This window comes from Tenrec ecaudatus, chromosome 1 (genome assembly GCF_050624435.1).
Source record: "Tenrec ecaudatus isolate mTenEca1 chromosome 1, mTenEca1.hap1, whole genome shotgun sequence".
Lineage (NCBI taxonomy): Eukaryota > Metazoa > Chordata > Mammalia > Afrosoricida > Tenrecidae > Tenrec > Tenrec ecaudatus.
In genome coordinates, this window is record NC_134530.1 from 82,607,679 (window position 1) to 82,635,422 (window position 27,744).

General features: G+C 43.6%; 1 protein-coding gene across 1 annotated transcript in view; it reads left to right on the plus strand.

Moving 5' to 3' along the window:
- Positions 1-15,902: 15,902 nt before the first annotated feature.
- The window catches only part of C8A (complement C8 alpha chain), a 61,965-nt gene continuing 50,123 nt past the window's right edge, over positions 15,903-27,744 (plus strand). Inside the window, exons 1-4 of the mRNA XM_075533980.1 lie at positions 15,903-15,921; positions 16,065-16,131; positions 22,184-22,286; positions 27,505-27,649. Of these exons, the coding sequence (XP_075390095.1) occupies positions 15,903-15,921; positions 16,065-16,131; positions 22,184-22,286; positions 27,505-27,649 (334 nt within the window). The remainder of the gene's footprint in view (positions 15,922-16,064; positions 16,132-22,183; positions 22,287-27,504; positions 27,650-27,744) is intronic.

Below are 27,744 nucleotides of genomic sequence, written 5' to 3' on the forward strand. Positions count from 1 at the left end.
CTCACTGCTATATAATTTAACTGTTAATTTCTTGTATTATCTATCTGTATATAATTTAACGGTTCATTTCTTGAATTATATATCTATATTTATAAATATATTTATATATAATTACTAGCAATCTGGTTTGTCTCTCTAGAGAACCCTGTCCAACACAAGGTGCTAGATGCTAGCAACAAGGTTTCCTCTCCTCTCCTCCCTTCTCCTCTCCTCTCCTCTCCCCTCCCCTCGCCTCCCCTCCCCTCATCTCCTCTGGACTTGGGTCAACGAAAACTGTTTTTTTCAAATGCCAAAGCCTCATCTGAGGGACAGAATAGCCTCTTATTGAGACCCACTCTTATAGGGGAAGGGGTTACTGTCTATGAGAAAAGCATTAGACATGGCCATGAGTGTGTTCCCTGACCTGCATCAAGAATTTTGATTGATGATAGGGCTGGGAGGGAGGGAGAGGGCTGCCTAGCAAGTTGGTGGAAAGAGGTGGCTTCCAAGATGTGCCACATGGAGTCTCTCTCAACAGTATTCAGATAAGGGATGTTGGAGCAACAGCAGTCTAGCTGAGAGGAATTGCTAAGAGGCAGAAGAATTGGGGCAGGAGGAAGGTAAAAGGAAGCAGAGGAGCCATCTAGGAGGCAAGGCTATATAGATAGCTGCATAAGCATAGATGTGCACACATGTCAATAATTCATAAAGTAGAAGTATTGGCCTATGTACATATATTTATATGGCAGAGTACACTGAGATAGTAGATAGACTTTGGGCCTCTGCTCAAGCCCTCCCTCAATGAAAGAACATTTTGTTCTAACAATCTGGCATTCTGTGAAGCACAATCCCTGAAGACAGAATGGGTGCATAGGCAAATGTGGTGAAGAAAGCTGATGATGCCGCACTATCAAAAGATAGTGTCTGGGGTCTTAAAGGCTTGATGTGGCCATCTAGCAGAGAAACAATGAGCCCACATGGAAGAAGCACACTAGCCTGTGTGATCATGAGGTGCTCATGGGATCAGGCAACACGTATCAGAAGACCTCCAAACAAATAATCAAACAAACATTGCTGAGAATGAGGGGAGTTGGAGCAGAGACCCAAAACCCCTGTGGACACTGGGATATCCCCTCATAGAAGGGTCACAAGGAAGGGATGAGTCAACCAGCGTGCAGTATAGCACCGAAAAATACACAATATTCCTCTGGTTCTTTAACGCTTCCCCATCTTCCTCTATCATGACCCCCATCCTGCCTTTCAGTTCTGGATGAACTGTAAACTGGTACAGATAAGAGCTCAGGACACACGGAATCCAGGTCACATAAACCTCTCAGGAACAGAAATGAGTAGTGATACCAGGAGGATAGGGCCAAGGTGGGGGAAGGAGGGGAAGAAGTGGGGTCCGATTGCAGTGATTAAAGCATTACCTACCCCAGGGGAAAGAACAGGAGAAACCACAAGTGAAGGGAAAGAATGGTCAGTGTAAGATGAAAATAATAATAATTTATAATTTATCAAGGGGTCATGAGGGTGGGAGGGGAGAGGGAGGTGATAAAGAAGAGCTGATACCAAGGCTCAAATAGAAAGTAAATGTTTAGAAAATAATGATGGCAACATATGTACAAATATGCGTGATACAATTGATGTATGGAATGTTATAAGAGCTGTAAGAGGCTTCAATAAAATGATCTTAATAAAAACGTGTCCAGGTAGCTCACTTCCCATGGAACCCCATAACTTCAGTAAAAACATTATGAGATGCCAGTCAGGACTGGATTACTTGTGGGAAAGAGCAGTGTTCCCAAGGGAGCTCTGAGTAAAGTAGAACTGAGGCCAGGCTGACCTAGTAGTCAAAACAGAGAGATCCAGGAAGAAGAGGGGCCCAGGGGTCAGGAGTTAGATGAACTTCCTGGACCCTAGTGCTGTTTGCTTCTGGTCACATTGCAGCTAACTCTCTAACGGCACAAGGCAGTAAGAATTAGGTGCATCATTACAATCAGTTGTACTCTTTTGGTTTGCTTTAATACAAGTTATTCTTTCGAATGTCCCATGGGCTTATCTGAGATGACAATAAGACCCTGGCTAATGCTGCTAGGGAGAGAATCTGAATATCCCAGCGACATTGAGACCACTGTGCAGAGACATTGAGACCACTGTGCAGAGACATTGAGACCACTGCACAGAGACATTGAGACCACTGTACAGAGACATTGAGACCACTGCACAGAGACATTGAGACCACTGCACAGAGACATTGAGACCACTGCACAGAGACATTGAGACCACTGCACAGAGACATTGAGACCACTGTACAGAGACATTGAGACCACTGTACAGAGACATTGAGACCACTCTACAGCCTTGGCCAAGTGACTTCTACCGTCGCAATTTCTTCAACTGCAAAATGGAGTTCATAATTCCCATCTTGAGTTGTTGTAAGAATAAATAAAACATATGAAAGACTAGATGAAAGAGGAAGGATAAAAACATCACAAGGAGCAACCTAGGACTAGAGTAGCCAGGGAGAGTCCTTGACAAAATGGGATTGCTGTTTTGTATGCATTTACCAGGAAGTAAATTGAGGGGAGTATAAGTGTGGAACAGATTTTTGAGGAATGGTGATGAAAATACATTGGGTGGGGTTATGTTTCTTAACCAGGATATGGTTTGCAGACCCGCTGATGTTTAAATGTCTTCTGCGTCGCTTTGGTGATGTCTTTCCAGGGACTTTTGATTCCTTGACTAAAGGATTCTCTTTCCAGGATGACCGGAAAGTTGTGACTGTCTTTTCATTGTTTATTTGGTAGGAGAGGTCTGGTCATAACAGATACTTGCTTGCTGTGGCCAGGATAATTTTCCAGAAGGAAAGGGCTGAAAAGAGACAGTTTATCAGGAAGGATAGTGCGAGTTACTCATGGCCAATACATGACAACATCCTGTGACAACATGTCTTATAGACTATGGGAGGTGCACTGGACAAGTTGTGGAATTGACAAGCGTCACGCAAGCTTAAGCAGGTTGGAGCGTGTTTTCATGGGAGATATGCAGGTATTGATGTTATCACCCCAGATGTGCAGCTGTTCGTGACATTTTAATTTCAGAGAATCTTTCAGAGATACTTGTTTAAAAAGTCTGTGACTTCAAGTCACCCATATGCTAGATCTGAATGAAACCCAGTATCTGGATGAAAAGCTGAAAGTCTGTGTCAGCACCCACCCTTCTCAAACTTCCAGATGTTTGGCAACGTGCTGTAGAACTTCCATCTATTGGAAGCGTTTCTGACATTTACCTGGCTGGTTTATGGCTAAACTGATATTCTGCCTTTAGCCTTGTTTCAGTCTTGTAAAACAAATTGTTCTGGCCTCAGACGTTTCCAGAGCTATCGAAAAGCCTGCACATTCAAGAAGAGCAATTTGGTTTGGCCCCTGCTTCCTTCTGAAAATAAGTCGATCTCGGTCCTCAACCCTATGAATATTGTTTTCCCGATCCCCAAAGGACAGTGGCCTTTGGTGTCTGGGATTTTAGGGCATTGGACTAATCGATACCTGGTCACTAATTAACTACCTCTGAGCGAGAATTGAAGTCAGAAACAGAGCATACAACTCATGGGCAGTAGGTACCATTCGTCTGAACTCCCTGAATAGATAGTTCGACTCCTTCTGACACAACAGGGTAGTGTCTTCTGGATGAAATGTTCGCTGTTGCTCTTCTCATGCTGTCTTTGATGACTTGGCAGCATGGGGTAGCCGGGCAGGAGGTCAAACGGTGAGTTGACCATGTCTCTACACATTTGTACCTTGAAATCACCTACTGGGAAGTGGAGGCTCTTTTATGTCTGCCATGGGCAATATTTCATGATGAATGTAAACCTCTTTTTTATTTTGATTACTAATCCAGGGAGGGAGTGAAACCACAGTGCCCTTGGAGGCCGAGGGGCTCTCTGAAAAATCAGCTTTAATATTTAGGAGCCAGGTGGTTTGTGCGGCTCATTTAAACCCTCTCAGCCCCCATTTCTCCATCTGTAAAGTTAAAACAATAATACCACTTCCATAAAAGTTTATGGAGATGAGCTAAGATCCTGAGGATAAAGTGGACTAGGTTTGTGGCAGGCTTATGATAAAGGATTGTTCTCTGGGGTAATGCTGGATGGTGAACTTGACCTTGTCTGTAAGAGGGAAATCATGAGAATAGTCATCTCATGGTGTTGTAGGAAGGATGGAATTAGCTTAGGAACGTGACAACATTTGGGAGAAACTGAAGGACTACAGAGATTCTGGTTCATTTCATTCTGGAAATTGGTTTATCTTTTACTATGGGTTAGTGGATAAAAGTGATATTTTGATAGATACAGTATGGTTTTTCACTCCTTAAAATGCTCTCACCTGCTCTCATGCTTTTCTGTGCCCGCTGAGTAAGCATCGGACAGCCCCTCGTTTCACATTAGGAATCATTTCAAGCAGACACTGGCTCCTAAACATGAAAGCTCTCACACAGAGTTATTGAATTCCAATTATTGCCAGATGATTCCATTTTAGATCATTACTGCCTTTAAATGTTAGAGCAAGAGAAAGTCCCTTTAAACAACAGTTCAAAAGGGGAAAATGCACTCTTTTTCTCTTTTTGAAGCAGTTAATTTGCAACTTTGTGTTTAAAGAAAGTACAGTTTTGAAAAATCAGGAAATTCATCACTAATAATTAGGAGATAAGGGCAAGAGAACTGTGGTGAAGGGAATCTCTGCCGAGATATTTTTAATTACAAAAGCTTCTCATTGTAATCCTCTTTGAAAGTGAACACAGAGCCTTGATGTTTGATGAACTTATCAAACAAGACAGACCAGTGAAGAGGCAAATTTGAAGTCAATGCAAAGGAGAGCCAATTAAGTAGTTTACAAAGTGCTGAAGTAAGAAATCATGAGGTCTTTGTGTCACATGCCAGAGTCTCTGACACGGATTGGACCGTGGAGAACTGGGTGGTGAAATGACCTCCCTGCTTTTAAACCCTGGCCCTGGAATTTGCACGTGGTGCGATTGGCAAGTTAACTGCGCATGCTGAGCGTCGTCCGATCAGGTGATAAGCAGGGGAAAGTAAGAGCTGAGCTCCCAGGTGGCAGTAAGAATGAAATGCATGAAAGTACTCAGAACACGGCCAGGCACTTAGTAAGCATTCAATAAAGGTTACGGCTAGTGGTAGTGTTATTGTCATCTTTTACTATTTCCATTCTCTCTGACGGCTGACAATAACCGACAGAACAGATTTATAATGTGCCAAGTGTCTTCCAGATCAGTCAGTGATTTAAAACTTTTCCCTTTTTTAAATGAATCATTTCATGGGGGGGGGGCGCTCTTACACATTTTATAGCAATCCATCATTCAATTGTATTAAGCACACTTGGACATATATTGCCATCAACGTTTCCAAAACAATTCCTTTCAACTTTAGCCCCTGGTATCAGTGCCTATATTTCCCCCCTCCCTCCCCAAGCCTCCCACCCTCGTTAATCCTCGATCAATTATATATTATTGTTGTTATTTCATGTCTTATACTGCCCGTTGTCTCCCTTCACCCACATTTCTATTGTTTGCCCCCCTGGGGGGGTGGGCAATATACTCACTTTGTGATGGGTTCCCAAATGACATTCTTTTTTTCCCTCTCCAGTAGGATCATGCCCAAACGTTAACAATGAAAACAGATGGCCTACAGACTTAATCATACACATCCGCTTGATGAGCTCCTGGGTGACATTAGCTGACACGCAGTCTGTGCAAGTGGTGTTTTGCCGAGGTTTGAGGGATGGTCAGGAGAAGCCCTATGCAGATCCCAGTTAAGCCTCAGTGGCAGGAAGTGGCTCCTTCTGGTGATGGAAGAGAGGACAGGCATAGACCGGGAGCAGGCAGGATGCTATGAGAGAATAGCAAAGAGAAGGCAGCGACAGGTCACAGGATCTCAGACACTCGGATGGGTGCTGCAAAAAGGCACTGCAGAACTAAACAGGAGGGGCATTACATGATTTAAAAAAGCTGAGACTCTTTCTGGGTGATGTGCAGAGAATGGGATGAAGGCAGGGCACATAGATGGTTTGGGCCCTATGAGGCCATTGTCTTAACTGGGTGAGAGACCAGGCTGCCCTGGAATAAGATAGGCGCTCTGCAGTTGGGCAAGTAGCAAGGAATTTGAGTTACATTCTGAAGATAAAATTGTCCAAATTTTCCAGAGGTTTGGCCATCGGGCTGAGCAAAAGGAAGGAATTAGAGGTATCTGTTACACGTGGGGCTGCTAGCTGGCAGGCCCCAAATTCAAAGCCATCGGCCGCTCCTGGAAGACAAGGCTCCAGATTGCCGTGAAGAGCGGCAGTCTCTGAAACTCACGAGCCAGTCCCACCAGGTCCTTGAGGGTGGCTATGAGTTGTTTTTGACTCCATGACCGAGAATTTGCTTTTTTGTTTTGGGGTTACATGTCTAAAGGAGGTCTGATGGTGTAGTGGCTTTCCCATTGGGCTGATAAGCTCCAGGCTAACAGGGCAAACACATCAACCTCTGTTTGTTAGCGAGATGAGGCTGTCTGCGCCCATAAGGATTTATAGTCTTGGAAACTAGATGGTAGTTCTTCTGTCCTGTAGCGTCTTGATGGCAGTGGGTCTGGTTAAGTACCTGATTTGAACAACTGAACAACTGATTTTTGTGGTGATTCCATCTACTGGCATTGATAAAGATTAAGAAAGAAACTGGTTAAAAAAATTGAAAGTTTAGATTGAGACCCTTTCCCTTTTTCATACCTGAGAACCAAATTGTTGTTGCTGTTGTTCGGTGCTGTTGAGTGGACTCAGACCTATAGCAAGCCCGATGCACAGCAGAGTGAGACACTGTCCAGTCCAGAGCCATCCTCAAAATTGTTTCTCTGCTTGAGCCCACTGTGACAGCCACTTGTGCCAATCCATCATCGCATTGAGGGCCTTCCTCTTTTTGTTCCCTCTCCACTTTGCCAAACTTGATGTCCTTCTCCAGTTCCTCTCCAGGGACTGATCTCCCTGACAACATGTCCTAAGAATGCAAAAGTCTGTAAGTCTTGCCATCGTTGACTCTAAGGAGCATTCTGGCCCTACTTCTTCCAAGACAGACCCATTTGTCCTTTTAGCAGTTCATGGTACTTTCAACATTCTTCTCCAGCACCATGATTCTAATCTATAGACTTTTTTTCTGAAGTCTTCCTTATTCACTATCCAACTACTTCTTCTTTGGTTTTCAATGTTCAACTTTCACATTCATCTGAGGCAATTGAAAATACCATGCCATGGGTCAGGCACACCTTAGTCCCCAAAGCAATATCCTTGCTTTTCAATGCTTCCAAGAGGCCTTGTGCAGCAGATTTATCCAGTGAAACTCAGTTTTTGATCTGTGTGTGTGTGTAAGAGAGAGCTTTATATCAAAGAGCAATTATATATTGAGAAAACATCCCAGCCCAGTCCAGATCAGGTCCATAAGTCCGATATTAGCCCATGTGTCCAAGATTAGTCTATAAATTCCTCTTCTGACTCACGCAGCACACTTAGTGGAAGCATCTCATTGCTGGTGCAGTTCTCCACGTGGCTCCTTTAGCTCTATGAATGTGGATCCTCAACTTAAGATGAAAGCAGAGAGAGAGGCTCCCTGAAGGTCTCATCAAGTCTCCATGCAGCTTGATAATAGGAAGATGAAAACAAAGAGAGGAAATTCCCAGAATCCTCACGAGAAGGCCATGCCCACAAGGGGGAATCATCAGGCTGAGCCTGATTGACAGAATAGACTCCACGCCATGCAGTCTTAATATCCTTGAGTTGACACAAGTTTATGTAACTGCCTTAAGTACCTAACGGAAACTTGTAAACGTCACACATATTTCTCAAACTTGTGCGGGCCTTTGGAAATGGAATCTGCATTTCAGTCAAAGTTCAGCCGAAATGCCATTTCCTCAAGAAAGCCTCCCCCAGACATTCCTCTCTTCTTGACATTGTCACAGAACCACGTGATTCTCTTTTGTGCCACGTATCTTGGTTGTAATTAAAGTATCAGCTGTGCCATCATTCATTTGATGGTAACCTTCCTGGAAGGTCTGGTATGGCACCTTCATCTTTTTAAAAGTTTTTTTTCTTTTTTTATCATTTTATTGGCAGCTCATACAACTCTCTCTTTTTTTAAAAAACATTTTATTAGGGACTCATACAACTCTTATCACAATCCATACATATACATACATCAATTGTATAAAGCACATCTGTACATTCTTTGCCCTAATCATTTTCAAAGCATTTGCTCTCCACTTAAGCCCTTTGCATCAAGTCCTCTTTTTTCCCCTCCCTCCCCACTCCCCCCTTTCTCATGAGCCCTTGATAATTTATAAATTGTTATTTTGTCATATCTTGCCCTATTCGGCATCTCCCTTCACCCGCCTTTCTGCTGTCCATCCCCCAGGGAGGAGGTCACATGTAGATCCGTGTAATCGGTTCCGCCTTTCCAACCCACTCACCCTCTACCCTCCTAGCATCACCACTCACACCCCTGGTATCATCCACCCTGGATTCCCTGTGCCTCCAGCTCCTATCTGCACCTGTGTACAACCTCTGCTCTATCCAGACTTGCAAAGTAGAATTTGGATCATGGTAGTGTGGTGGGGGAGGGGGTTGAAGGAAGCACCTAGGAACTGGAGGAAAGATGCATTCTTCATGGGTGCTACATCACACCCTCACTGACTCATCTCCTCCTCTAGACCCCTCTGTGAGGGGATCTCCAGTGGCCGACAAATGGGCTTTGGGTCTCCACTCTGCACTTCCCCCCTCATTCACTATGGTAAGAATTTTTTTCCTGATGATGCCTTATACCTGATCCCTTTGACATCTCGTGATCGCACAGGCTGGTGTGCTTCTTCCATGTGGGCTTTGTTGCTTCTGAGCTAGATGTTCACCTTGAAGCCTTTAAGACCCCAGACACTATCTCTTTTGATAGCTGGGCACCATCAGTTTTCTTCGCCACATTTGCTTATGCATCCGTTTGTCCTCAGCGATCGTATAATGGAGGTGTACACCCAATGATATGATTTTTTTTGTTTTTTGATGCCTGATAACTGATCCCTTTGGAACCACGTGATCACACAGGCTGGTGTGTTCTTCCATGTGGGCTTTGTTGCTTCTGAGATAGATAGCCGCTGTTAATCTTCAAGCCTTTAAGATCCCAGATACTATATCTTTTGATAGCCAGGCGCCATCAGCTTTCTTCACCACATTTGCTTGTTCACCTGCTTTGGTTTATACATAAATTGTATAAAGCATATTTGTATTTTTGTTACCCTCATCATACTCAAAACATTTGCTCTCCACATAAGCCCCTGGCATCAGCTCCTCATCCCCCCACTCTTTCTTCGCTCCCCCCTCCCTCGTGACATTTTTTGATTTCTTGAATGCTTCTTCCATGGGCATTGATTGTAGATTCAAGAAAGACAAGGTCCTTGACAACTTCAACCTTTTCTCCATTTATCATGATGTTGCCTAAGTGAGGATTTTTGTTTTATTTACATTGAGTTGTAATCCATACTGAATATTGCTATTCTTGATCTTCATCAGAAAGTATTTCAAGTCCTCCTTGCTTTCCACAAGCAAGGTGGTGTCATCTGCATGTAGCAGGTGGTTAGGAAGCCTTCCGCCAATCTTAGTGCTCATTTTTCTTCATGTAATCCAGATTCTCTGATTATATGCTCAGTATATATAGATTGAATAAGTACAGTGAGAGGATATAACTCTGTTGCATGCCTTTCCTGATTTTAAACTATACACTATTTAAACTATAAAGAATCTTTTGTTCTGTTTGCACAACCACCTCTTGATCCATGTACAAGTCCATGAGCACAATGGAGCATTCTGGAATTCCATTCTTCTCAAGGTCATGCATACTTTGTTATGAGCCACACAGGCATATGCCTTGGCATAATCAGTAAAACAAAAGTAAACATCTTTCTGGCATTCTCTGCTTTCAGCCAAGAGCCATCTGATATCAGCAATAATATTCCTTATTCCACATCCTCTTCTGAATCTAGTCTGAACCTCTGGCAGCTCCCTATCAATGTACTGCTGCAACTGTTGTTGGATGATCTTCTGAATGAATTTACTTGAATGTGATATCTGTCAAATTCTACAATTTGAGCATCCTGGTGAGTCACCTGTCTTTGGAATGGATACAAGCATGGATCTTTTCCAGCCAGTTGGCCAATTAGCTATCTTCCAAATTCCCTGATATAGATGGGTGCTTCCAGTGTTCCATTAACTTGTTGAAACATTTCAAATGGTATTCCATCAATTCCTGGAGACTTAGTTTTGGTGAATACATTCAGTGCAGTTTGAACTTATTCCTTCAGGACCATTGATTTTTGCTCAGCATCTCTTGAAATAATCAAATGTCGACTACTTCTTTTTGGTACACTGACTCTGTATATTCTTGCCTTTTAAAAAAAATTAAAGGCTCATTTTATTGGGGGCTCTTACAGCTCTTATAACAATCCATTCATCAATTGTATCAAGCATATTTGCACATATGTTGCCATCATTATTTTCTAGACATTTACTTTCTATTGAGTCCTTGGTATCAGCTCCTCCTTTTTCCCTCCCCCAACCCTCATGACCTCTTGATAAATTATAAATTATTATTATTTTCACATCTTATAGCCACCACTGTTCCCCTCCCCCCATGGCTTCTGTTGTTCGTCCCCCTGGAGTAGGGGCAGTATGTGGTAATGTGGCCATCATTCCAATCGGTTCCCTCTCCCTCCACTTCTCTCCCCACCTTACCCCTACCCTTTTGTTAGCACTACTCCGATTCCTGTTCCTGGATTCTGTGCATCATGAGTTCTTATCTCTTATCTGTGCCTGTGCACACTCTGTGGTCTAGTCCAATGTGAAAGGCAGCACATGATAGTGGGGTCATGATAGTGGGGGGCGAGGAATCCTCAGGAACCAGAGGAATATTGTGTGTTTCACTGGTGCTTACTGCACCCTGGTTGACTCATCCCTTCCTTGTGACCCTTCTGTGAGGGGTTGTCCCATTGAATACAGATGGGTTTGGGGTCTCTGCTCTGACTCCTTTGTTCTCAACAATATGGTTTTGCTTGTTTGTTTTGGGTCTTCCGGTGACTCGTACCTGGTCCTAATGACACCTCATGGTCACACAGGCTGGTGTGCTTCCTCCATGTGGACTTGTTGCTTCTGAGCTAGATGGCCACTTGTTTCACTTCAAGCCTTTAAGACCCCAGACACTATTTCTTTTGGTAGCTGAGCACCAACGCTTTATTCACCACATTTGCTAATGCACCAATTTTGTCTTCAGTGATTGTGCTGTGAGGGTAAGCAGCACAGAATGCCAGGTTGTTAGAACAAAGTGTTCTTGCTTTGAGGAAGGCCATGAGCAGAGGCCTAAAGACCATCCACAACCTCAGGGTATTGCCATATAAATATGTGTACATGGGCCATTACATCGATTTTTATGAATTAATGTATTAACATATGTATACACCAATGCTTATACCTCTATCCATATCTTTGCCTCCAAGATCATTTCTCTGTTTCCTTTCACCATGCTCCTATCCCACCATCACGCTTGTCCTACTTCCATCACTTAGTAATTCCTCTCAGTTAAATTGCTGTTACTCCAACACCCCTCAGATCTCCACGTCCTTGTTGATTTTAATTCCCTAGTTGTTCCATATCTATGGTGTTGTTTGCTTGCTGTTCCCTTCCCCCACTTATGACAGCCCCCCTCTGGGACTGTCGATCTCGTTGCTTTCTCCTCGAGCTTGCTTCCCAAGTCTATCTTATATAAGTAGGCAAACCAACCATAACAGAGATCAAACAAAAAGAAAACAAAATCCTGGGAAAAAAAGAAAAGAAAAAATATACATAATTCCAGTTCTGTCCGCTGACCATTATGACTGTCTCCCGACTGGTCCTGGGGGAATTCTGGGAGCTGCCCCTCCTGGCCTGAAGTCTGTGTGGGGGCTCTTCAGGGGCTCTGTGGCTTGGATTTGCTCCCTTCCCTCTTCTTTTGATGCTTCCTGCATCGTTCAATATTTTGCCGATGGAATCTTTCAAGATTGCAACTCGAGGCTTGAATTTTTATTTCTTATATGTTAAGATATGCTGAATGTGTTCTTCCTTTTTGGTTTTCTAACTCTAGATATTTGCCCATTTCATTTCAATATTTGACTTTGTCTTCCTGAGCTGCCCTTTGAAATTTTTCTTTATGTTGTTGACTTCATCGTTTCTTCCATTTGTTTTAGCTACTCTATGGTTAAGAGCAAGTTTCAGAGTCTCTTCTGACATCTCCTTTGATCTCTTCTTCCTTTCCTGCCTTCTTTTTTTTAATCATTTTATTAGGGGCTCATACAACTCTTACCACAATCCATATCTACATCAATTGTGTAAAGCACATCTATACATTCATTGCCCTCATCATTCTCAAAACAGTTGCTTTCCACTTAAGCCCCTGGCATCAGCTCCTCATTTTTCCCCTCCCTCCCTGCTCTCCCCCCTCATGAGCCCTTGATAATTTATAAATTATTATTTTGTCATATCTTGCCCTGTCTGACCTCTCCCTTCACCCCCTTTTCTGTTGTCCGTACCCCAGGGAGGAGGTCACATGTAGATCCTTGTAATCGGTTCCCTCTTTCCAACCCACTCTCCCTCTACCCTCCCAGCATCACCACTGACAGCACTGCTCCTGAAGGGATCATCCGTCCTGGATTCCCTGTGTTTCCAGTTCCCATCTGTACCAGTGTACATCCTCTGGTCTAGCCAGACTTGCAAGGTAGAATTCGGATCATGTTAGTGGGGGCCGGCAGGGAGGAAGCATTTAGGAACTAGAGGAGAGTTGTATTTTTCATTCTTGCTACATCCCACCTGACTGGCTCGTCTCCTCCCCTCTGCAAGAGGATCTCCAGTGGCCGACAAATGGGCTTTGGGTCTCCACTCTGCACTCCCCCCTCATTCACTATGGTAAGATATTTTTTTTGTTCTGATGATATCTTATATCTGATCCCATCCACATCTCGTGATTACACAGGCTGGTGTGCTTCTTCCATGTGGGCTTTTTTGCTTCTGAGCTAGATGGTCGCTTGTTTACCTTTAAGCCTTTAAGACCCCAAACGCTATACCTTTTGATAGTTGGGTACCATCAGCATTCTTCACCACATTTGCTTATGCACTCATTTGTCCTCAGCAATTGGATCATGAAGGTGTGCACCCAATGATATGATTTTTTGTTCTTTGATGCCTGATAACTGATCCCTTCAGCAACTCGTGATCATACAGGCTGGTGTGTTCTTCCATGTGGGCTTTGTAACTTCTGAGCTCGATGGCTGCTTGTTTACCCTCAAGCCTTTAAGACCCCAGAAGCTATATCTTTTGATAGCTGGGCGCCATCAGCTTTCTTCACCACATTTTCTTATTTACCTGCTTTGTCTTCAGTGGTTGTGTCGGGAAGGTGAGCATCATAGAATGTCAATTTAATAGAAGAAATTATTCTTGCATTGAGGGAGTACTTGAGTGGAGGCCTAATGTCCTTCTACTACCTTAATACTAAACCTATAAATATAGGCATATAGCTCTATTTCCCCATCTTCATATATAAATATATTTGCATATGTATATGTATTTATCTAGACCTCTATAAATGCCCTTTGCCTCCTAGCTCTTTCCTGTACTTCCCTTGACTTTCCTCCTGTCCCACTAACATGCTCAGTCCCCACCTGGGTTTCAGCAATTCCTCTTGGTTACATTACCTTTGATCATGCCCTACCAGGCCTCCCACACCCACCTCACCACCAATTTGGATCACTTGTTGTTACCTTTTCCCTGGGTTTGTTAACACCACTTCCTTTCCTCCCACCTCCCTGTATCCCATGTCCCCCCGGAACTGTAGGTCCTGTTGTTTTCTCCCCCAGATTGTTCATCCAGCCTATCTTATTTAGACAGACCCGCGGGGATAATAACACGCACCTTTCCTGCCTTCTTGATGACCTTTTGCTTTCTTCACAAATGGTGGCCCTGATGTCCTCCCACAGCTGTCATTTGTGTTCAGTGGAGCAAGTCTGTTCTTGAGATAGTCTCAGAACTCAGGTGGGATAGAATCAAGGCCATATTTGGGTTTTCCTGAGCTTGTTTTAATTTTCTTCAGCTTCAACCTGAACTTACATATGATGGTCTGGATTCAACTGCTGATATTGAGCTTCTCCACCATCTCTAGCCACAAGTAGAGTCAATTTAATTTCTGTGTTTTCCCTCTGGAGAAGCCTATGTGTCCAGTTGCCATTTGTGTTGTTGAAAAAAAGGATTTGCTATGAAGAAGTTGTTGGTCTTGCAAAATTGCATCACGTGATCTCTAGCTTCCTTTCTGTTACCAAGTCCCTATATTCCAACTGCTTCTTTGTTTCAGACGTTTGCATTCTAATCATCACGAGTTATCAATGCATCTTGATGGCATGTTTGATCAATTTCCAACTGAAGTCCTTCCCAGAATTTTTCATTTCTTCACCACTAGGTTTCGTGATGGGTGCATACATTGAATAACAGTTGTACTGATTGAATTTCCTTGGTGGCAGATAGATGCAATCCTATCACAGACAGCATTGCACTTCAGGATTGATTTTGCAATGGCCTTTCTGACAATGAATGTGCTGCCGTTCTTCTGGATGTGCCCTTCCCGGAGCACAGGGAATCATATGATTTCCTGATTCAAAATGCCAATCCCAGTCCATTTCAGCTCAATAATGCCACGGACACCGAGCTTTCTATGTTCCATGTCATTTTTGATGACTTCCAGTTTCCCTAGATTCAGACTTCGCACATTCTACATTCTGATCATTAGCAGCTTCTTTGCAGCTGTGCCTTCTTACTTTGAGTCATGCGTCCTCAGCAAATGAAGATCTTGAAGCTCCTACACCCACAGACTCTACTTCATACCCATAACTATAGGGGACTCCACTGAAAGAAAGCAGTTCCTCTCTAGTCCCACTTTCAGGGCCTGTGGTGCCCATCTTCCCTGACAATGTGCGGCTTCCCATCAGGCTTTCAGTCTCTGACAATGTTTTGAAGCTATGTGAAATGTTTTCAGCAGCTACTTCCTCTGAATTGGGCAGCAGAGTCCTTCTTTGTGGTCTGTTCTTAGCCTGGAAGCTCTGCTGAAACCGATTCATTTTGCATGCCCTTGCTGGCATTTTAAATGCCAGAGACATAGTTTCCAGCAACATAGCAACATACAAGTCACCGCAAAACAACGAACTGATGGCCAAGTAGTGGAGGTGATATGAAATAGGCAGTTGGTTACACAGGGCACGATTGCAGAATTGTGGTCTGGGTTGAAGGCCTACATTTAGGGGGTGCAGGAAGGCAAGGCAAGCAGTGAGAGCCTTGAGGGTGCACATGCAGAGAAAGCAAAGACGAGAAGCAGGGCTGTATCTGGAGGAAGCTCCGTGGTTAAAGTCAAAGACAGCTGGTCACGGGGGTGGAAGGAGAGCAAGGAGTTGTAGTGTTGAGAGTCTAATGAAGAGATTGTATCAAGAAACAAACTATTTAAAAGAGCTTAATTTTTTATAGTTGCTGTACTCAGTTACTCAAGTTGGATGGCTTCAAGTGGCAGAAATTAGGTTTCTCTCAGTGATGGGGTTAGAAATCCAAAACCAAACCTTCCGCAGGGACATACGCTACAGGGACAAATCTTTCCCCACCTCCTCCAGCTTCTTGTGTTTCTAGGCATTCTGTGCCATTTGGTAGCTTAATAGCAGTATCTGCCTCCATCTTCTTGGACTTCTACCCGTGTCTCCTCTGTATCTCTGGGTCCAAGTCTCCTTATTATTATTTTTTTCCTATAAAAACGCCAGCCGTTGCATTTAGGGCTCACCGCCCTCGAGTATGGCCTCATTTTACCATGGTCAGGCCTGCCACCGCCACCCACTGCTGCCCAGGTCTTTTCCAACTCTGAGCTCCCTATAGGGCACAGCGGCACTGCCCCTGGGGGTTCCAGCGCTCTAGTCCTGTCTGCAGCTGACGGCCACCTATTCGCCCTGTCTGCAGCTGACGGCCACCTATTTGCCCTGTCTGCAGCTGATGGCCACCTATTTCGCCTGCAGAGGCTGGTGAGGTGAGAGTTAAACCACTTTCACTTCGCAGCCGACCCTTAGCCATCATGCCACCCAGGCTCACTGCTCAAGCATCCCTGCAGAGATGGGGGGGGGCAGTTAGGGCTTGAGGGTAACTTTTTGGAGGACACACCTCAACTGCCAACAGCAAGTCAGACAAAGGAGCAAAGCCTCCTCTGGCTTTAGCAACCTGGAGACCACTGGAGCCTGTTCTCTTTCAAAGTCAAATGAAAAATACCTCAGTTTCGAGATGTCATTGTCAAGTCACTGAATGCGACTGACTCCAGTTTGCATAATGAGTGACAACCAGTCTTGAATATCGTTGCTGGTTTGGTCTATTTATTAAGATGGAATCCATCAGGAATCGGGGTTAGGTTTTCTGACCTCCTGCTCTAGGACTGGTAGCTAATTAATGAAGTTGCTTTCAAAGTTGCTGAGGTGGCCATGCTCTGGGTGGAGCACTCAGTGCGTAGGTTGCATATGCAATGCCCCTGCTAGTTCCTTTCCCCAGCATCCTCTCCCAAAGGCAAGGCACGTGCAAGCGTGTCGTCAGTGCACTGCCCAAACAGAACAGGCATTCGCTACAAGTGTGATGAAGATGGAGAGGTGTGATGAGCGCTCATGAGCACACGGAGAAGGCTAGGGAGAAGAAATGCACCCTCCACCGGCAAAGCAGCCTTGCGAATTACTATTATCTCGGTGTTTCAGCCATTGGAAAACCGAAGTCTAGTAACTGGCAGAAACTGGACTTTCATGCATGCTTGACAGGTTCTAAAAACTCTTTGTATTGCATCAGCGTTTACTAAACTGAGTTACATAGTCTCAGATGTTGCACGGGGAGAAAAAAAAAGAGAAAGGAAGGAAGGAAGGAATTGTGTTCCCAGACTTTGGGAAGTGTGTGTCCAGCACATTTAAAATACAGGAATTCTCAGAGGCTTTAATATGGCATTGGGCATCTTGAACTGCCGACAAGGAGCACTGATGACCCAATGGGGTAAGCGTTTGGGCTCTTCCAAGAGCAGTGCAGAGTTAATAAAAATGTCTTTATCTTTAATCTTGTTGTTTCATCTACTTGACCCCCAGTATCCCACAAAATATACTTTATAAAACCTTACAACACCACATTGACTTTTGCATCATCTGTAGATTAAAAGAAACCCCACACTAGAACCTAAATGCCTTACTATAATTCGCTTATAGTAACAGAGCAAGTTAAAGGCAAATTGAGATCAACGTCAAAGATTTTGAATTCCTGTGCTCTAGATTACATGTCAGACTGGTCGAGTGGTTTTTATTTTTAAAGCTGGGGTATGCTTTAACCCCCACTCCCCACCACTGCCTTCACGAGACTTCCTAGGTCACAGACTTATTGATGATTTCTCAAGTTCATGAAAACTAGATATGGCTCTTTAGGAAAGCCATTTGACAACATCTGTCTAAGCTTTGGAATCACTTGTTTCCTTACTCAGTCATTCTATTCCACAAGGTATGTCCTTAGTAAATGACTTAGAATCCAGAGAACCTGGGGAGTCTGTAACCCAATTGTTCAAGATTATGAGACTCGAATGGTGCATCATCATGAAATTATTGTAATGAAAAAATTATTTATAGTTTTGCTACAATGTTTAGTAGAAAATAAGACTATAAATCTATGACCTCAATGCTGCTATGAGAAAACTGGAAGGAAATATAACAAAAAGATAAATGATCATAGGTTTTAGAGGGATTTTGTATTTGGTTATCTCTTCTAGATTCTCTTTCATGAGAATGTAGTCCTTTTATAATCACCCCAAATGAGCCACACTATGGAAACAATTCGTTGGAATGATGAGAAAAAGCTGGTCAGATAGTTGATATTGGCTAAAAGGTTGGAGCCCTGCAATGGCTCCACGGATTGCCCTGGTGTACATCAGTGAAGGCATGATTGTGAATGCCTTTCTCTAGACATCGTGCCACAAATCTTGAAAACTGCAGCAACACAGTGTGGTATCCATTGATGTTGTTTCCTTCCATTTTGAAACCATAATGCTGTCTCTGTGGGCTTACAATGACATTACCTTGACAATTCTACAGAGAGATGCAGAACAAAGGCTGGAGTCATTTTCTGTCTCCAAACCTTTACCCTGGTTTTTTTCTTCCACCTATTTGGTGATTAGCAGTCTTCTTTTTCTTTATGTGTCTATAAATCAAGTCTTTATTATTAGTGTAACCTATCAGAAACATTGAGCCAAATTTTGAGTCACTTTAACATCTAGAGATCCGAATTTTTTAAAATTTTAAATCATTTTATTGGGAGCTCTTGCAGATATCATAACATTTCATAGTTCAATCACAATAAGCAGTATTGTACAATTCCTACCACAATCAGTTCATGACATTTCTTTCTTCTTTAACTCCTTGATGTCAGCTCCCCTCCCTCCACCACCCTACCCTCCAGGAACCCTTATTTCTCCCCCTCTATAATAGCTCTTCTTTTCCCAGTATCTTACACAATCCAACATATCCATCCACATACCATTCTGTTGTCTGATCCCATCGAGTGGGGTTATACAGTCATCAATACTGTCTGCTTCCTATTCCTGCCGTCCTATCTCACTCTCTTCCTGTGCCCCCAGGGAACCATTACTCCTGTTACTGTTTCTGAAGGGTTCTCTATCTTGGTTTTCACGTACCGAATGATGTTAAATATACAAATGAACATATGAAAATAGAATGAGAAATGAAATAAAACAAATAAAAACTGTAATAGTATGGGGAGTAAACATTAAAGAACTAGAGGATAGTGATGTGGTTCATCAGTGCTGTACTGCACCCTGGATTTTCATCCTCTCTGTGGCCCTGCTGAGAGGGACTGTCCAACTTTCTTACAGGTGGGTTTTGGGTTTCCATTACATCCACACCCCTTCCTGTCTACTTGTGACCAGTAAGAAATTTTTTTTAATTGTGATTTGGGTGAAAGTTTCCAGAGAAAATCAGTTTTCCATTCAACCTTTTGCTTCCTAACATTAGTTGCAAGTCCCTCAATATAAAAGAAAGCTCCCTACTTTTCCTCTAGGTTTCTTGTATTCATTTGTCCTTCTTTCCCTGCAGCCTTTTCTTTCTGAGCTTTGTTTTGGGGCAAACACTGCCCTTTCAGATTTGTAGGATTATTTGCTTTGTGAAGTATGTTCCTCCCTGAGTGTTATGGTTTATTTTATAGTCTGCCATTTGGCTGAAAGTGATTCCTAGGGCTAAGTTCAGATTAAGGTTTGAAAGGTATACTTAATTCGATTTTAACTGGAATCAGATGCGAATAAATCTCTAAACAATATTATGAAATTGGTTTTCTTATCTGTCTCCCTCCATGTTTCTTCTTTTCTTCGTTTCGCCTCCATCCTCTTTCTCCTCCTCCTTCTATCCCTCCTGACTTCTTCATTTCTTTTCTTGCCTTCCTTCCACTCTCCCCTTCTTTTTCTTATGTCCTTTCCCTCTCCTCCCTTTTATTTATTTATTTTTTCAATTAAAAATATCATTTTATTGGGGGCTCTTACAACTCTTATCACAATCCATATATACATCCATGTGTCAAGCACATTTGTACATTTGTTGCCCTCATCATTCTCAAAGCAGTTGCTTTCTACTTGAGCACTTGGTATCAGCTCTTCATTTTCCCCCTCCCTCCCTGCTCTCCTCTCCCTCATGAACCCTTGATAAAACTATTATATAATAATAAATTATTATTATTTTGTCATATCTTACACTGTCTGACACCTCCCTTCGCTCACTTTTCTGTTGCCCATCCCTGAGGGAGGAGGTTATATGTAGATCCTTGTAATCAGTTCCCCCTTTCCATCCCACCTTCCCTCCACCCTCCCAGTATCGCCACTCTCACCACTGGTCCTGTCTCCTCCCTTTTAAAATAATTATGGAGCAGCTTTTTTAGGTTTGGCCACACGATGCTGGATTGTTGAAGTTTGGTACAATCAAGGCAGTGACCATAAACTCACAAGAAAATTTTTGTTTTCTATTTTAAAAGTCCTTATTAAATCTGGGAGAATTATTAATGTTACTAAGCCACCATCCCTGAGTACATTTGCTTTCCATGTGCTCTGTGGCAATATGGGAAGAATTCATAAAAGAACTGTTGCCTGCTGAAGGATGATGATGCCTAAAGGAAAAGGAATTGTACACTCAGTGGCCATTTTTTTCTTTCCTTTGCAAAATAACTGCCAGACAAACAGCTGTATTCAGCCTCAAGCATTTAGCAGACATTACCTCAAAAATGAACAAGGTGAGCCTCACCAATAACCAAATGTGGGCTTCTACGTGAAAATTATTAAAATTTTTGAAAACTTGTATTTACCAAATACGCTTTGGATACAGAGCTATTAAAAGTTCAGATAGGCCAGTGGACATGAGCATAGGAGAATGTGAAATGCTTATGGGTATGATTTCAGATTCCACACTGTAACTGACATCTTAGGGATTAGCCCATATAAACTTTTGGTGTGGCGTCAAAGGAGAACATTCCCAGTAGTCGGAAAAGACAAAACATTCCTTCCTTTTCCAACTACAGAACTGCATGAGGTTTGAAGTTTCCCCATAGACTTCAACCAACATGGCATACAGCAACATCTTGATTGTGGAAGTAGAAAGGAAAGTTTAGCTGCTTCTATGCAGCTAATATGTAAAAGAACAGCAATTTTCTCACCAGTTTTTTTCTCTCAGAAATCTTTTATAACATTATGTGTTTTTATGGTAGCGTGTAATGGGCTTACATGGTAATTTTTAAACAAATTAATAAATAATTCGAGTTTTTATCAGTTTTGCTTTTAAATTATGTGCATACTGATAATGCATTTAATGATAGCTCTTTGACATTATTAATTCATAAGAGTATAAAGGGTTTCTGCTACTAAAAGTTTGAAGGCAAGTATTAATGATAAGAACTTTAGATCGTGTTGAAAAGAGTGGGAATTCCAGAACACTTCGTGGTGCTCATGCAGAACTTGTACGTGGATCAAGAGGCATTTGTGTGGGCAGACCAAGGGGACACTGCACGGTTGACAACCAGGAGAGGCGCGTGTCAGGGTTGCATGCTCTTGTCATACTTGATTAATCTGTATGCTGGACTATATGATGAAGAGTGTGGCAGCGGGACTAGAGGAAGGCTTCTGAACAAGCTGCTATATGGAGGTGACACAACCTTGCTTGCTGAAAGTGAGGAGGAAAATGAGGAGGACTCCGAGCACTTGCTGATCAAGGATTCCAGCCTTCAGTGTGAATTGCAACTAGACGTAAAGAAAGCAAAATCCTCACCACTGGACCAAATGAAGAAGAGGTTGCAGTAGTCCAGGATTTCGCCTTGCTTGGATCCACAGTCTGGGCAAGAATGGCGGGATACATTTACCCCGCTGATCAAGAGTGTAATCTCATTGAAAAAGAAACCGAGTCAGTGGCCACCAAGTTGATTCCAAGTCCTGGTGATCCTCTGTGTGTCAGAGTAGATCTACATTCCACAGAGTTTTCATCGTTGATATTTTGCAAATAGATCATAAGACCTTTCTTTAAAGGTGCCTTGGGGTGACTGTTGACCTCTAACAACCACATGAATGGTCTGCACTGCCTTGGGACATAGCTCCATGAAGTCAGGCTATTATGAACATAATTTTATGGGTGGAAAGGTTGTAGCACAGAGATATTAAGTAGTCTGTTCAAGTCTTCAAGACCAGTAAGTGGTTGAGATTCAAATTCAGTCCTCTGACCTCAGATCCAGCTGGGGCTTTCTGCTACCTGGCTCACCAAAACAGGAATTCCATTCTCTTCAGCACTGTAGGTCGACAGTTAGAACGATGTGATCCCTATGGGACTGCCAAATGGCTAAGGAGGTGATTATTTAAGGCTTCAGCACCCAGGCCTGCATTAGCAGCAGGACAGTGAAACTGTTGGTATCACCCATAGCTACTCCTTGTTTCAGCGATGAGCTGCTTGTTTCCTGGAAGGAAAATATGCATAGCTTTTTTTTTTTGGCCTAAATATTGTGCCCTGAATTGTGGGACTTTGTTCTCTCTTTAGGCGAATAAGCCGGGCTGGTGAAGCTTCTACTCCAACTCCAGTCAACTGCCAGCTGAGCAACTGGTCAGAGTGGACAGATTGCTTTCCATGCCAGAATCAAAAGGTGAGGCACTGACAGTTACTTTGGGGACATTTTAAATTTGCAAATTAGGCATTCCAAGGGAAATGAGCATTGACTTGCTAAGCTTAGCCATAACTCCTCTGTCAATTTGTTGTACTGTGGTTGTTTGCATGTTGCAGGGACTATGTCACTGATATTTCACATGCTAGCGGGGCCATCCAGGGGGAGCAAGATTCAGCAGAACTACCAGAATAAGACAGACTAAGAAAAAAGGCCTGACAACGTACTAATGAAAATTAGCCCGTGAAAGCGTTTTTGCTCACAACAGACCATTGTCTGACTTTGACTTTGAACTCTTCACTAGGAGGGACCAGTTGCTAGAGGAGGACATTATGTTTGGTGAAGGAGACAGCCAGGGAGAGTGAGGGTGAGACAGATAGGCATGAGAGCCACACGATGGACTTGAATATACTGCAATCATGAGATGGCGTAGGTCCAGAAAACATTTTATTCTGTTATACAATAGGCTACCATGAATTGGAGTTGGCCCCACCCACGAATCCACTCACCTATCCTTCCATCCATCTATGCATCCAGGTTTTAAGTCTAGAGACTTGGATAGAAATTGTCCTACAAAAAGGTTTTTGGAATTCATGAACTCATGGATGGCGGAACTATTTCTGCCATTTCTATTTTGTTCGTGAGACATTATTGGGTGAGGTGACAAAAGATTGCAGGAAAGTGCCCTTCTGGACATGGGCTCATTTCTCTCTAATGGCTTCTCTGGGTTCCAGCCAATCTGCTGTCCTCTAATTAGAGCCATCCAGAGGGGGCTTTGTGACAAACTGCCAAACTGCCTCTGACTTGCAGGAAGCTGAGCTAAACCAGAAAGTGCCAAAGTGAGCGTCCCTTGAGGATTCAATTTTCATGATCTGACAAGGCAGCCAAACCCAGTGAACAGAGGCATGTCAGAGATTTATATCACTTTATAAACATATATAGTTATATATAATATAGTTGTAATATGTAAATAGATATATTTAACAATACATGATCTCTCTCTCTCTCTATCTACATAACACTAATATATAGGATCCCTGGTGGTGTAGTGGGTATGCATTGGGCTGCTAACCGCAAGGTCAGCAGTTAGAGAACACCAGCCACTCCTTGGGGGAAGATGAGGCTTTCTACTCCCATAAAGAGCCACGGTCTTGGAAACTCACAGGGACAGTTCTATCCTGTCTTATCGAGTCTCTATGAGTCAGAATCAACTTGATGGCAGTGCGTTCATTTTATATATTATATATACATATACATGTATATGAATGCATATGATTTTCAAAGGTGAAAATTTAACAGCAAGTTGGGTTCCCATTGAATAATCTTCTTAGAACTTATCCGGTGATATTGGTTCCATTTTCCACACCGGGTCATCATTTTCATTCATTCTGTTCTCTTTGCATCATTTCCAAGACTCTATGTCTGTGCCCCTTCTTGTCTTTGCTTCAGTGTAATTTTTGACCATTTGGTCTAATATGGATGATGTTTTTAACGGAGTTCATTTCTTTTGGGTGGCTTTCTTTATCTTATGAGTCAATCTGTTATTTAACTAAAAGGTAAGTTGCTGGAATGATCCAAAATGGTCCCCCAAACCCAGTGACACATGACAGGAAAGGGTTTGTGGGAGCGCTTCACTCTGCCTGGAGGAATATTTCATCATTGCCGTTGGTAGGGATATTTGGGAAGAATATTTCACCGCTGACTTTGGTAGACTTTCTGACTTGTGGTGAGAGCAAAAAGGATACCAACATTTATTTTGCTTTATTATTGCTTCAAAATTCTTCACTGACAGCGCGCGCTCTTACTGGATGCACCAGGGCTAGGCATGCCTTTCGCCCTGCGGCACACCACAGTCTGAGCCATGCCAACCAGACATGACTGCCAAGTCCACGTCTGCACTTTAAAGTCCTGGCCCCGTGTTTTCATCACGTCATCATGTCAGGCATCTAAAACATTCTCTTCATGCCTCAGTTTCCTCATCTGTAAAGTGAGCATAGAAATAGTACTTACTGTACAGAGTTAGGGAACCCCGTTGGCATACAGGTTACAGGTTGGCCTTCAATCCTCAAGACGGCAGTTCTAAACCACCAGCAGCTCCAGGGGAGAAAACTGGGGCTTTTGACCCCTGTAACCTCGGGACCTCATGGGTCAGTTCTCCCCTGCCTATAGAATGTCTATGAGCTGCATTCACTTGTCCTATAGGACATCGCTACTGTGAGTGTTAAAGAGTAATTCGTACAAAATACTTTTAAAAGCATCTTGTACCTAGTAAGCATTTGGTAAAAGCTGTTTAAATATTCACTACTTGTGTCCTCCTCTCCAGCCCAGCTCCTGTTGCTTTGGACCAAGCTTTCTTGCTCTGCTCCACTGTGGACACCTGTAGGGGCAGCTGATACCTGCAGCCCTGCAGACCCACCATCGCCGAGACATTGACGTGCTCGGTGAATGTTTGAGGAGATGTTCAAAACCATAGAGCTAGTCAGTGGGAGAACCACGATTTGAACCCAATTCATTCCATTTCAAAACTTGATGTGATTATTCTACTGCCACCCTCACACCACATCTCTATAAATGCCCACAAACCCTAGACTTGCCTGTTTAAAGACATATCGGTCAAACTCTCGTTTGCACTGATATCCTGTATTAATTTTCCACTGAGGGCTCTGCTGGAGAACTGTTCTTTGCCTCTTCCGGTGAGTGGCGGCTGTGGACATTGCTTGGCTTGTGGTCCTGTTGTGCATGCCCCTCCTCCGTGGTCATCTTGCTTCCTCCTCTTCTTTAGTTTACGATGTGCATAGTAGGTTGATTAATGGCCAGCCTACAACATCCCGGACTGCATTTTTCTCATATTTTGCACCTGAGATAGCAGATAGCCAAGATGAACAACTTACAGTTTAAGCCAGAATTGAGCGGCTCCCTTGGTGAGTCAAAACAACATTATGTATCTTCAAAGGAATCTTCAAATTGACTGCATTTTGTTAATTACTTAAGTGAAAGACTACCCTGTTGTTGTTTTTTTATTATTCGGTTTCTCCCTCTCAACAAATCACCTAAACAAAGATGTGCCTTTCTGGAAAGAAGCACTCTCACTAGCTAGAAAAGAAAATTGTGTCTTAATGATCCAATCCACAGGCAATAGCACGGAGAAGTCCCCGAGGATGTGTCGGCACCAACCTTGCCACCACACAATGTCTTCATTAGCTGATGCAACCTGGAAAACAAGGAGCCTGTGGGAATGAAACTCATGTCTCCCCCCATCATTCCGAGTCTAGGTATAACAGGAAGACAGATACCGGCATTAATCGTCCCCATTCATTAAATTACATCCACTTGCCAGGAACTGCGCTAATATTTTAAGTGAATTATCTTGTTTGACTTTTACAGTCAACTCTGTGTGACAGATGCTATCATCCTCCCTTTAAACCGAGACGACGGAGGATTTGGGAAGTGAAATAACTGCCCTTGTCACTCATTGGTAGAATGACAGAGTCTAGATTTAAAACGCGGTGAGTCGGACTCTGAAAGGCCTGTGGACCTGCCCACTGCTGCCTCCCGCTGAACCAGACCGGCGAGTGCGAAGTGACGTCAGTGGTCCCTTCATCCAGTTCCCATGCAGACATGCATCTTTGGCAGTAGCCCAACAGCTGGCTACAAGAATGATGCTGACGTTGACCACTATTAACACCAAATGCTTACCAGGAGCCAGACAACATGCCCATTACTGTATGTGTCTTATCACCAATCTTCACAAGAAGATGCTCGGATATCGTCCCATTTTACGGAGCAGTAAACCGAGGGTCAGTGCCGTTACATAATTAACCCCAGGACACACCTGGTGCAAACAGCTGACTGGGATGCTCACCCTGTTTAGAATGGCAATCACCCTACCCCTAAGCCTTACCAGCTTCCAAGGAGGAAATCGGTAATGTGTCTGGCTAACAGCATATACATGATAAACGGTGGCTACCATGGTGAAAATAGACTGTCACGCTGATGATATTTTCCAAGAAGGAAATTCCAATTTATGCTGCTGCATTAAGCACTCCCTTATTCACGGCCCTATGGGACAGGAGCGATATTCCCAATCGGCCAGAAGTTATGTCTCCTTCCTAGAAAGTTCCCAATGCTCTTCACACTGTACTTCCCTGCAGGGCAGGGGAGGTACATGGAAAGGTTTGACCTTCGTTTCTCTCTGGGGCCTCTGCCCCTGGGCAAGCACAGCAGGCACAGGTGCGCAGGAGGAGAGGGGCACGTTTCCAGATCACTGGCCTGATCTGAGGAAGTGGGGGCCTCTTCTGTGCCTTGAGCATCAGTGACATCGCAGGTTCTCACACCCGTCCCCAGGTTAGCACTGTCTGCCGTGTCAGGAAACCAAATCAGAACGAAAGCACTCGACTGGCTTCGGGCCCGTTCGTCAGTGAATTTGAGATATGAGATCAAAAACCCAAGTAAAAGTTGCATGCCCATGTTTCTCCAACGGTGGCACTCAGTCGAAAGAATCATTTGTAAGTGTGATGAATGGGGTCCCCTAGGCCAACCATCTCATTGTGCAGGTATGGAAATGGGGGTACAACATAGTGAAGGATTTTGCTTGACATCACATCCCGCTTCTTACAAGCAGCTTCTGGCTCAAAGTGGCCGCTGTGTGCCAGAGAAGAACAGTGTCATCAATGGCTGAGGGAAGGAGAACTCTAGGCACCTCTGAGTGGACTTGAACCTTTCAGCTAGAAGCTGTGTGCATTAGCACCACCAGGGGCTCCTGACAGTACACCGTTTTACATGGCAAGTGCGAGGAGAGACAGGCGAACCATGACCTCCAGGAGGAAGATGCTACCTGTCGTTGTGAGGGAGAGTGGTCCAGAGAAGGTGAGCCACGAATCTTGCCAGATGAGTAGGAACGGAGAAACAGTAAAAGGGATAGGATGGAGATCCTGCCTAGCAATGAGGAATATCTTAGAAATAGCTGACCTAAGCCTGTTTTTGAATGCTCAGAAGCTCTCTGCCATCTTCCAGCTGGTGACTGTGCCACCTCTGTTTGAACATCAACGGTTTTGAGCATTCATCCCCTCAAAAGACAGCTTTGCAGGCAGGCAGTTCTCAATCATAAGACAGCTATTCCTTATGTTGAGCTGAGACCTGCCTGTACACATCTTGCTTGACTGATTGACAATAATGTGTCTGTTTAAAAAATCTGATTTAGTACCGATACAGGAGCCTCCTGCAGCCAAACAAGTTTGGGGGAGCCATCTGCAGCGGTGATGGCTGGGACCAAGCCAGCTGTTCCAGTCGCACGGCTTGTCTAAGGAAAGCACAATGTGGACAGGACTTCCAGTGTAAGCAGACAGGTGAGGAGCATGCCGGCGGCACAGCAGCTGGGACTGTCCCATTGAAAGTGCAGAAACTTATGCAGGGAGCTTGTTAAAATCTGGAAGCTGGAGTC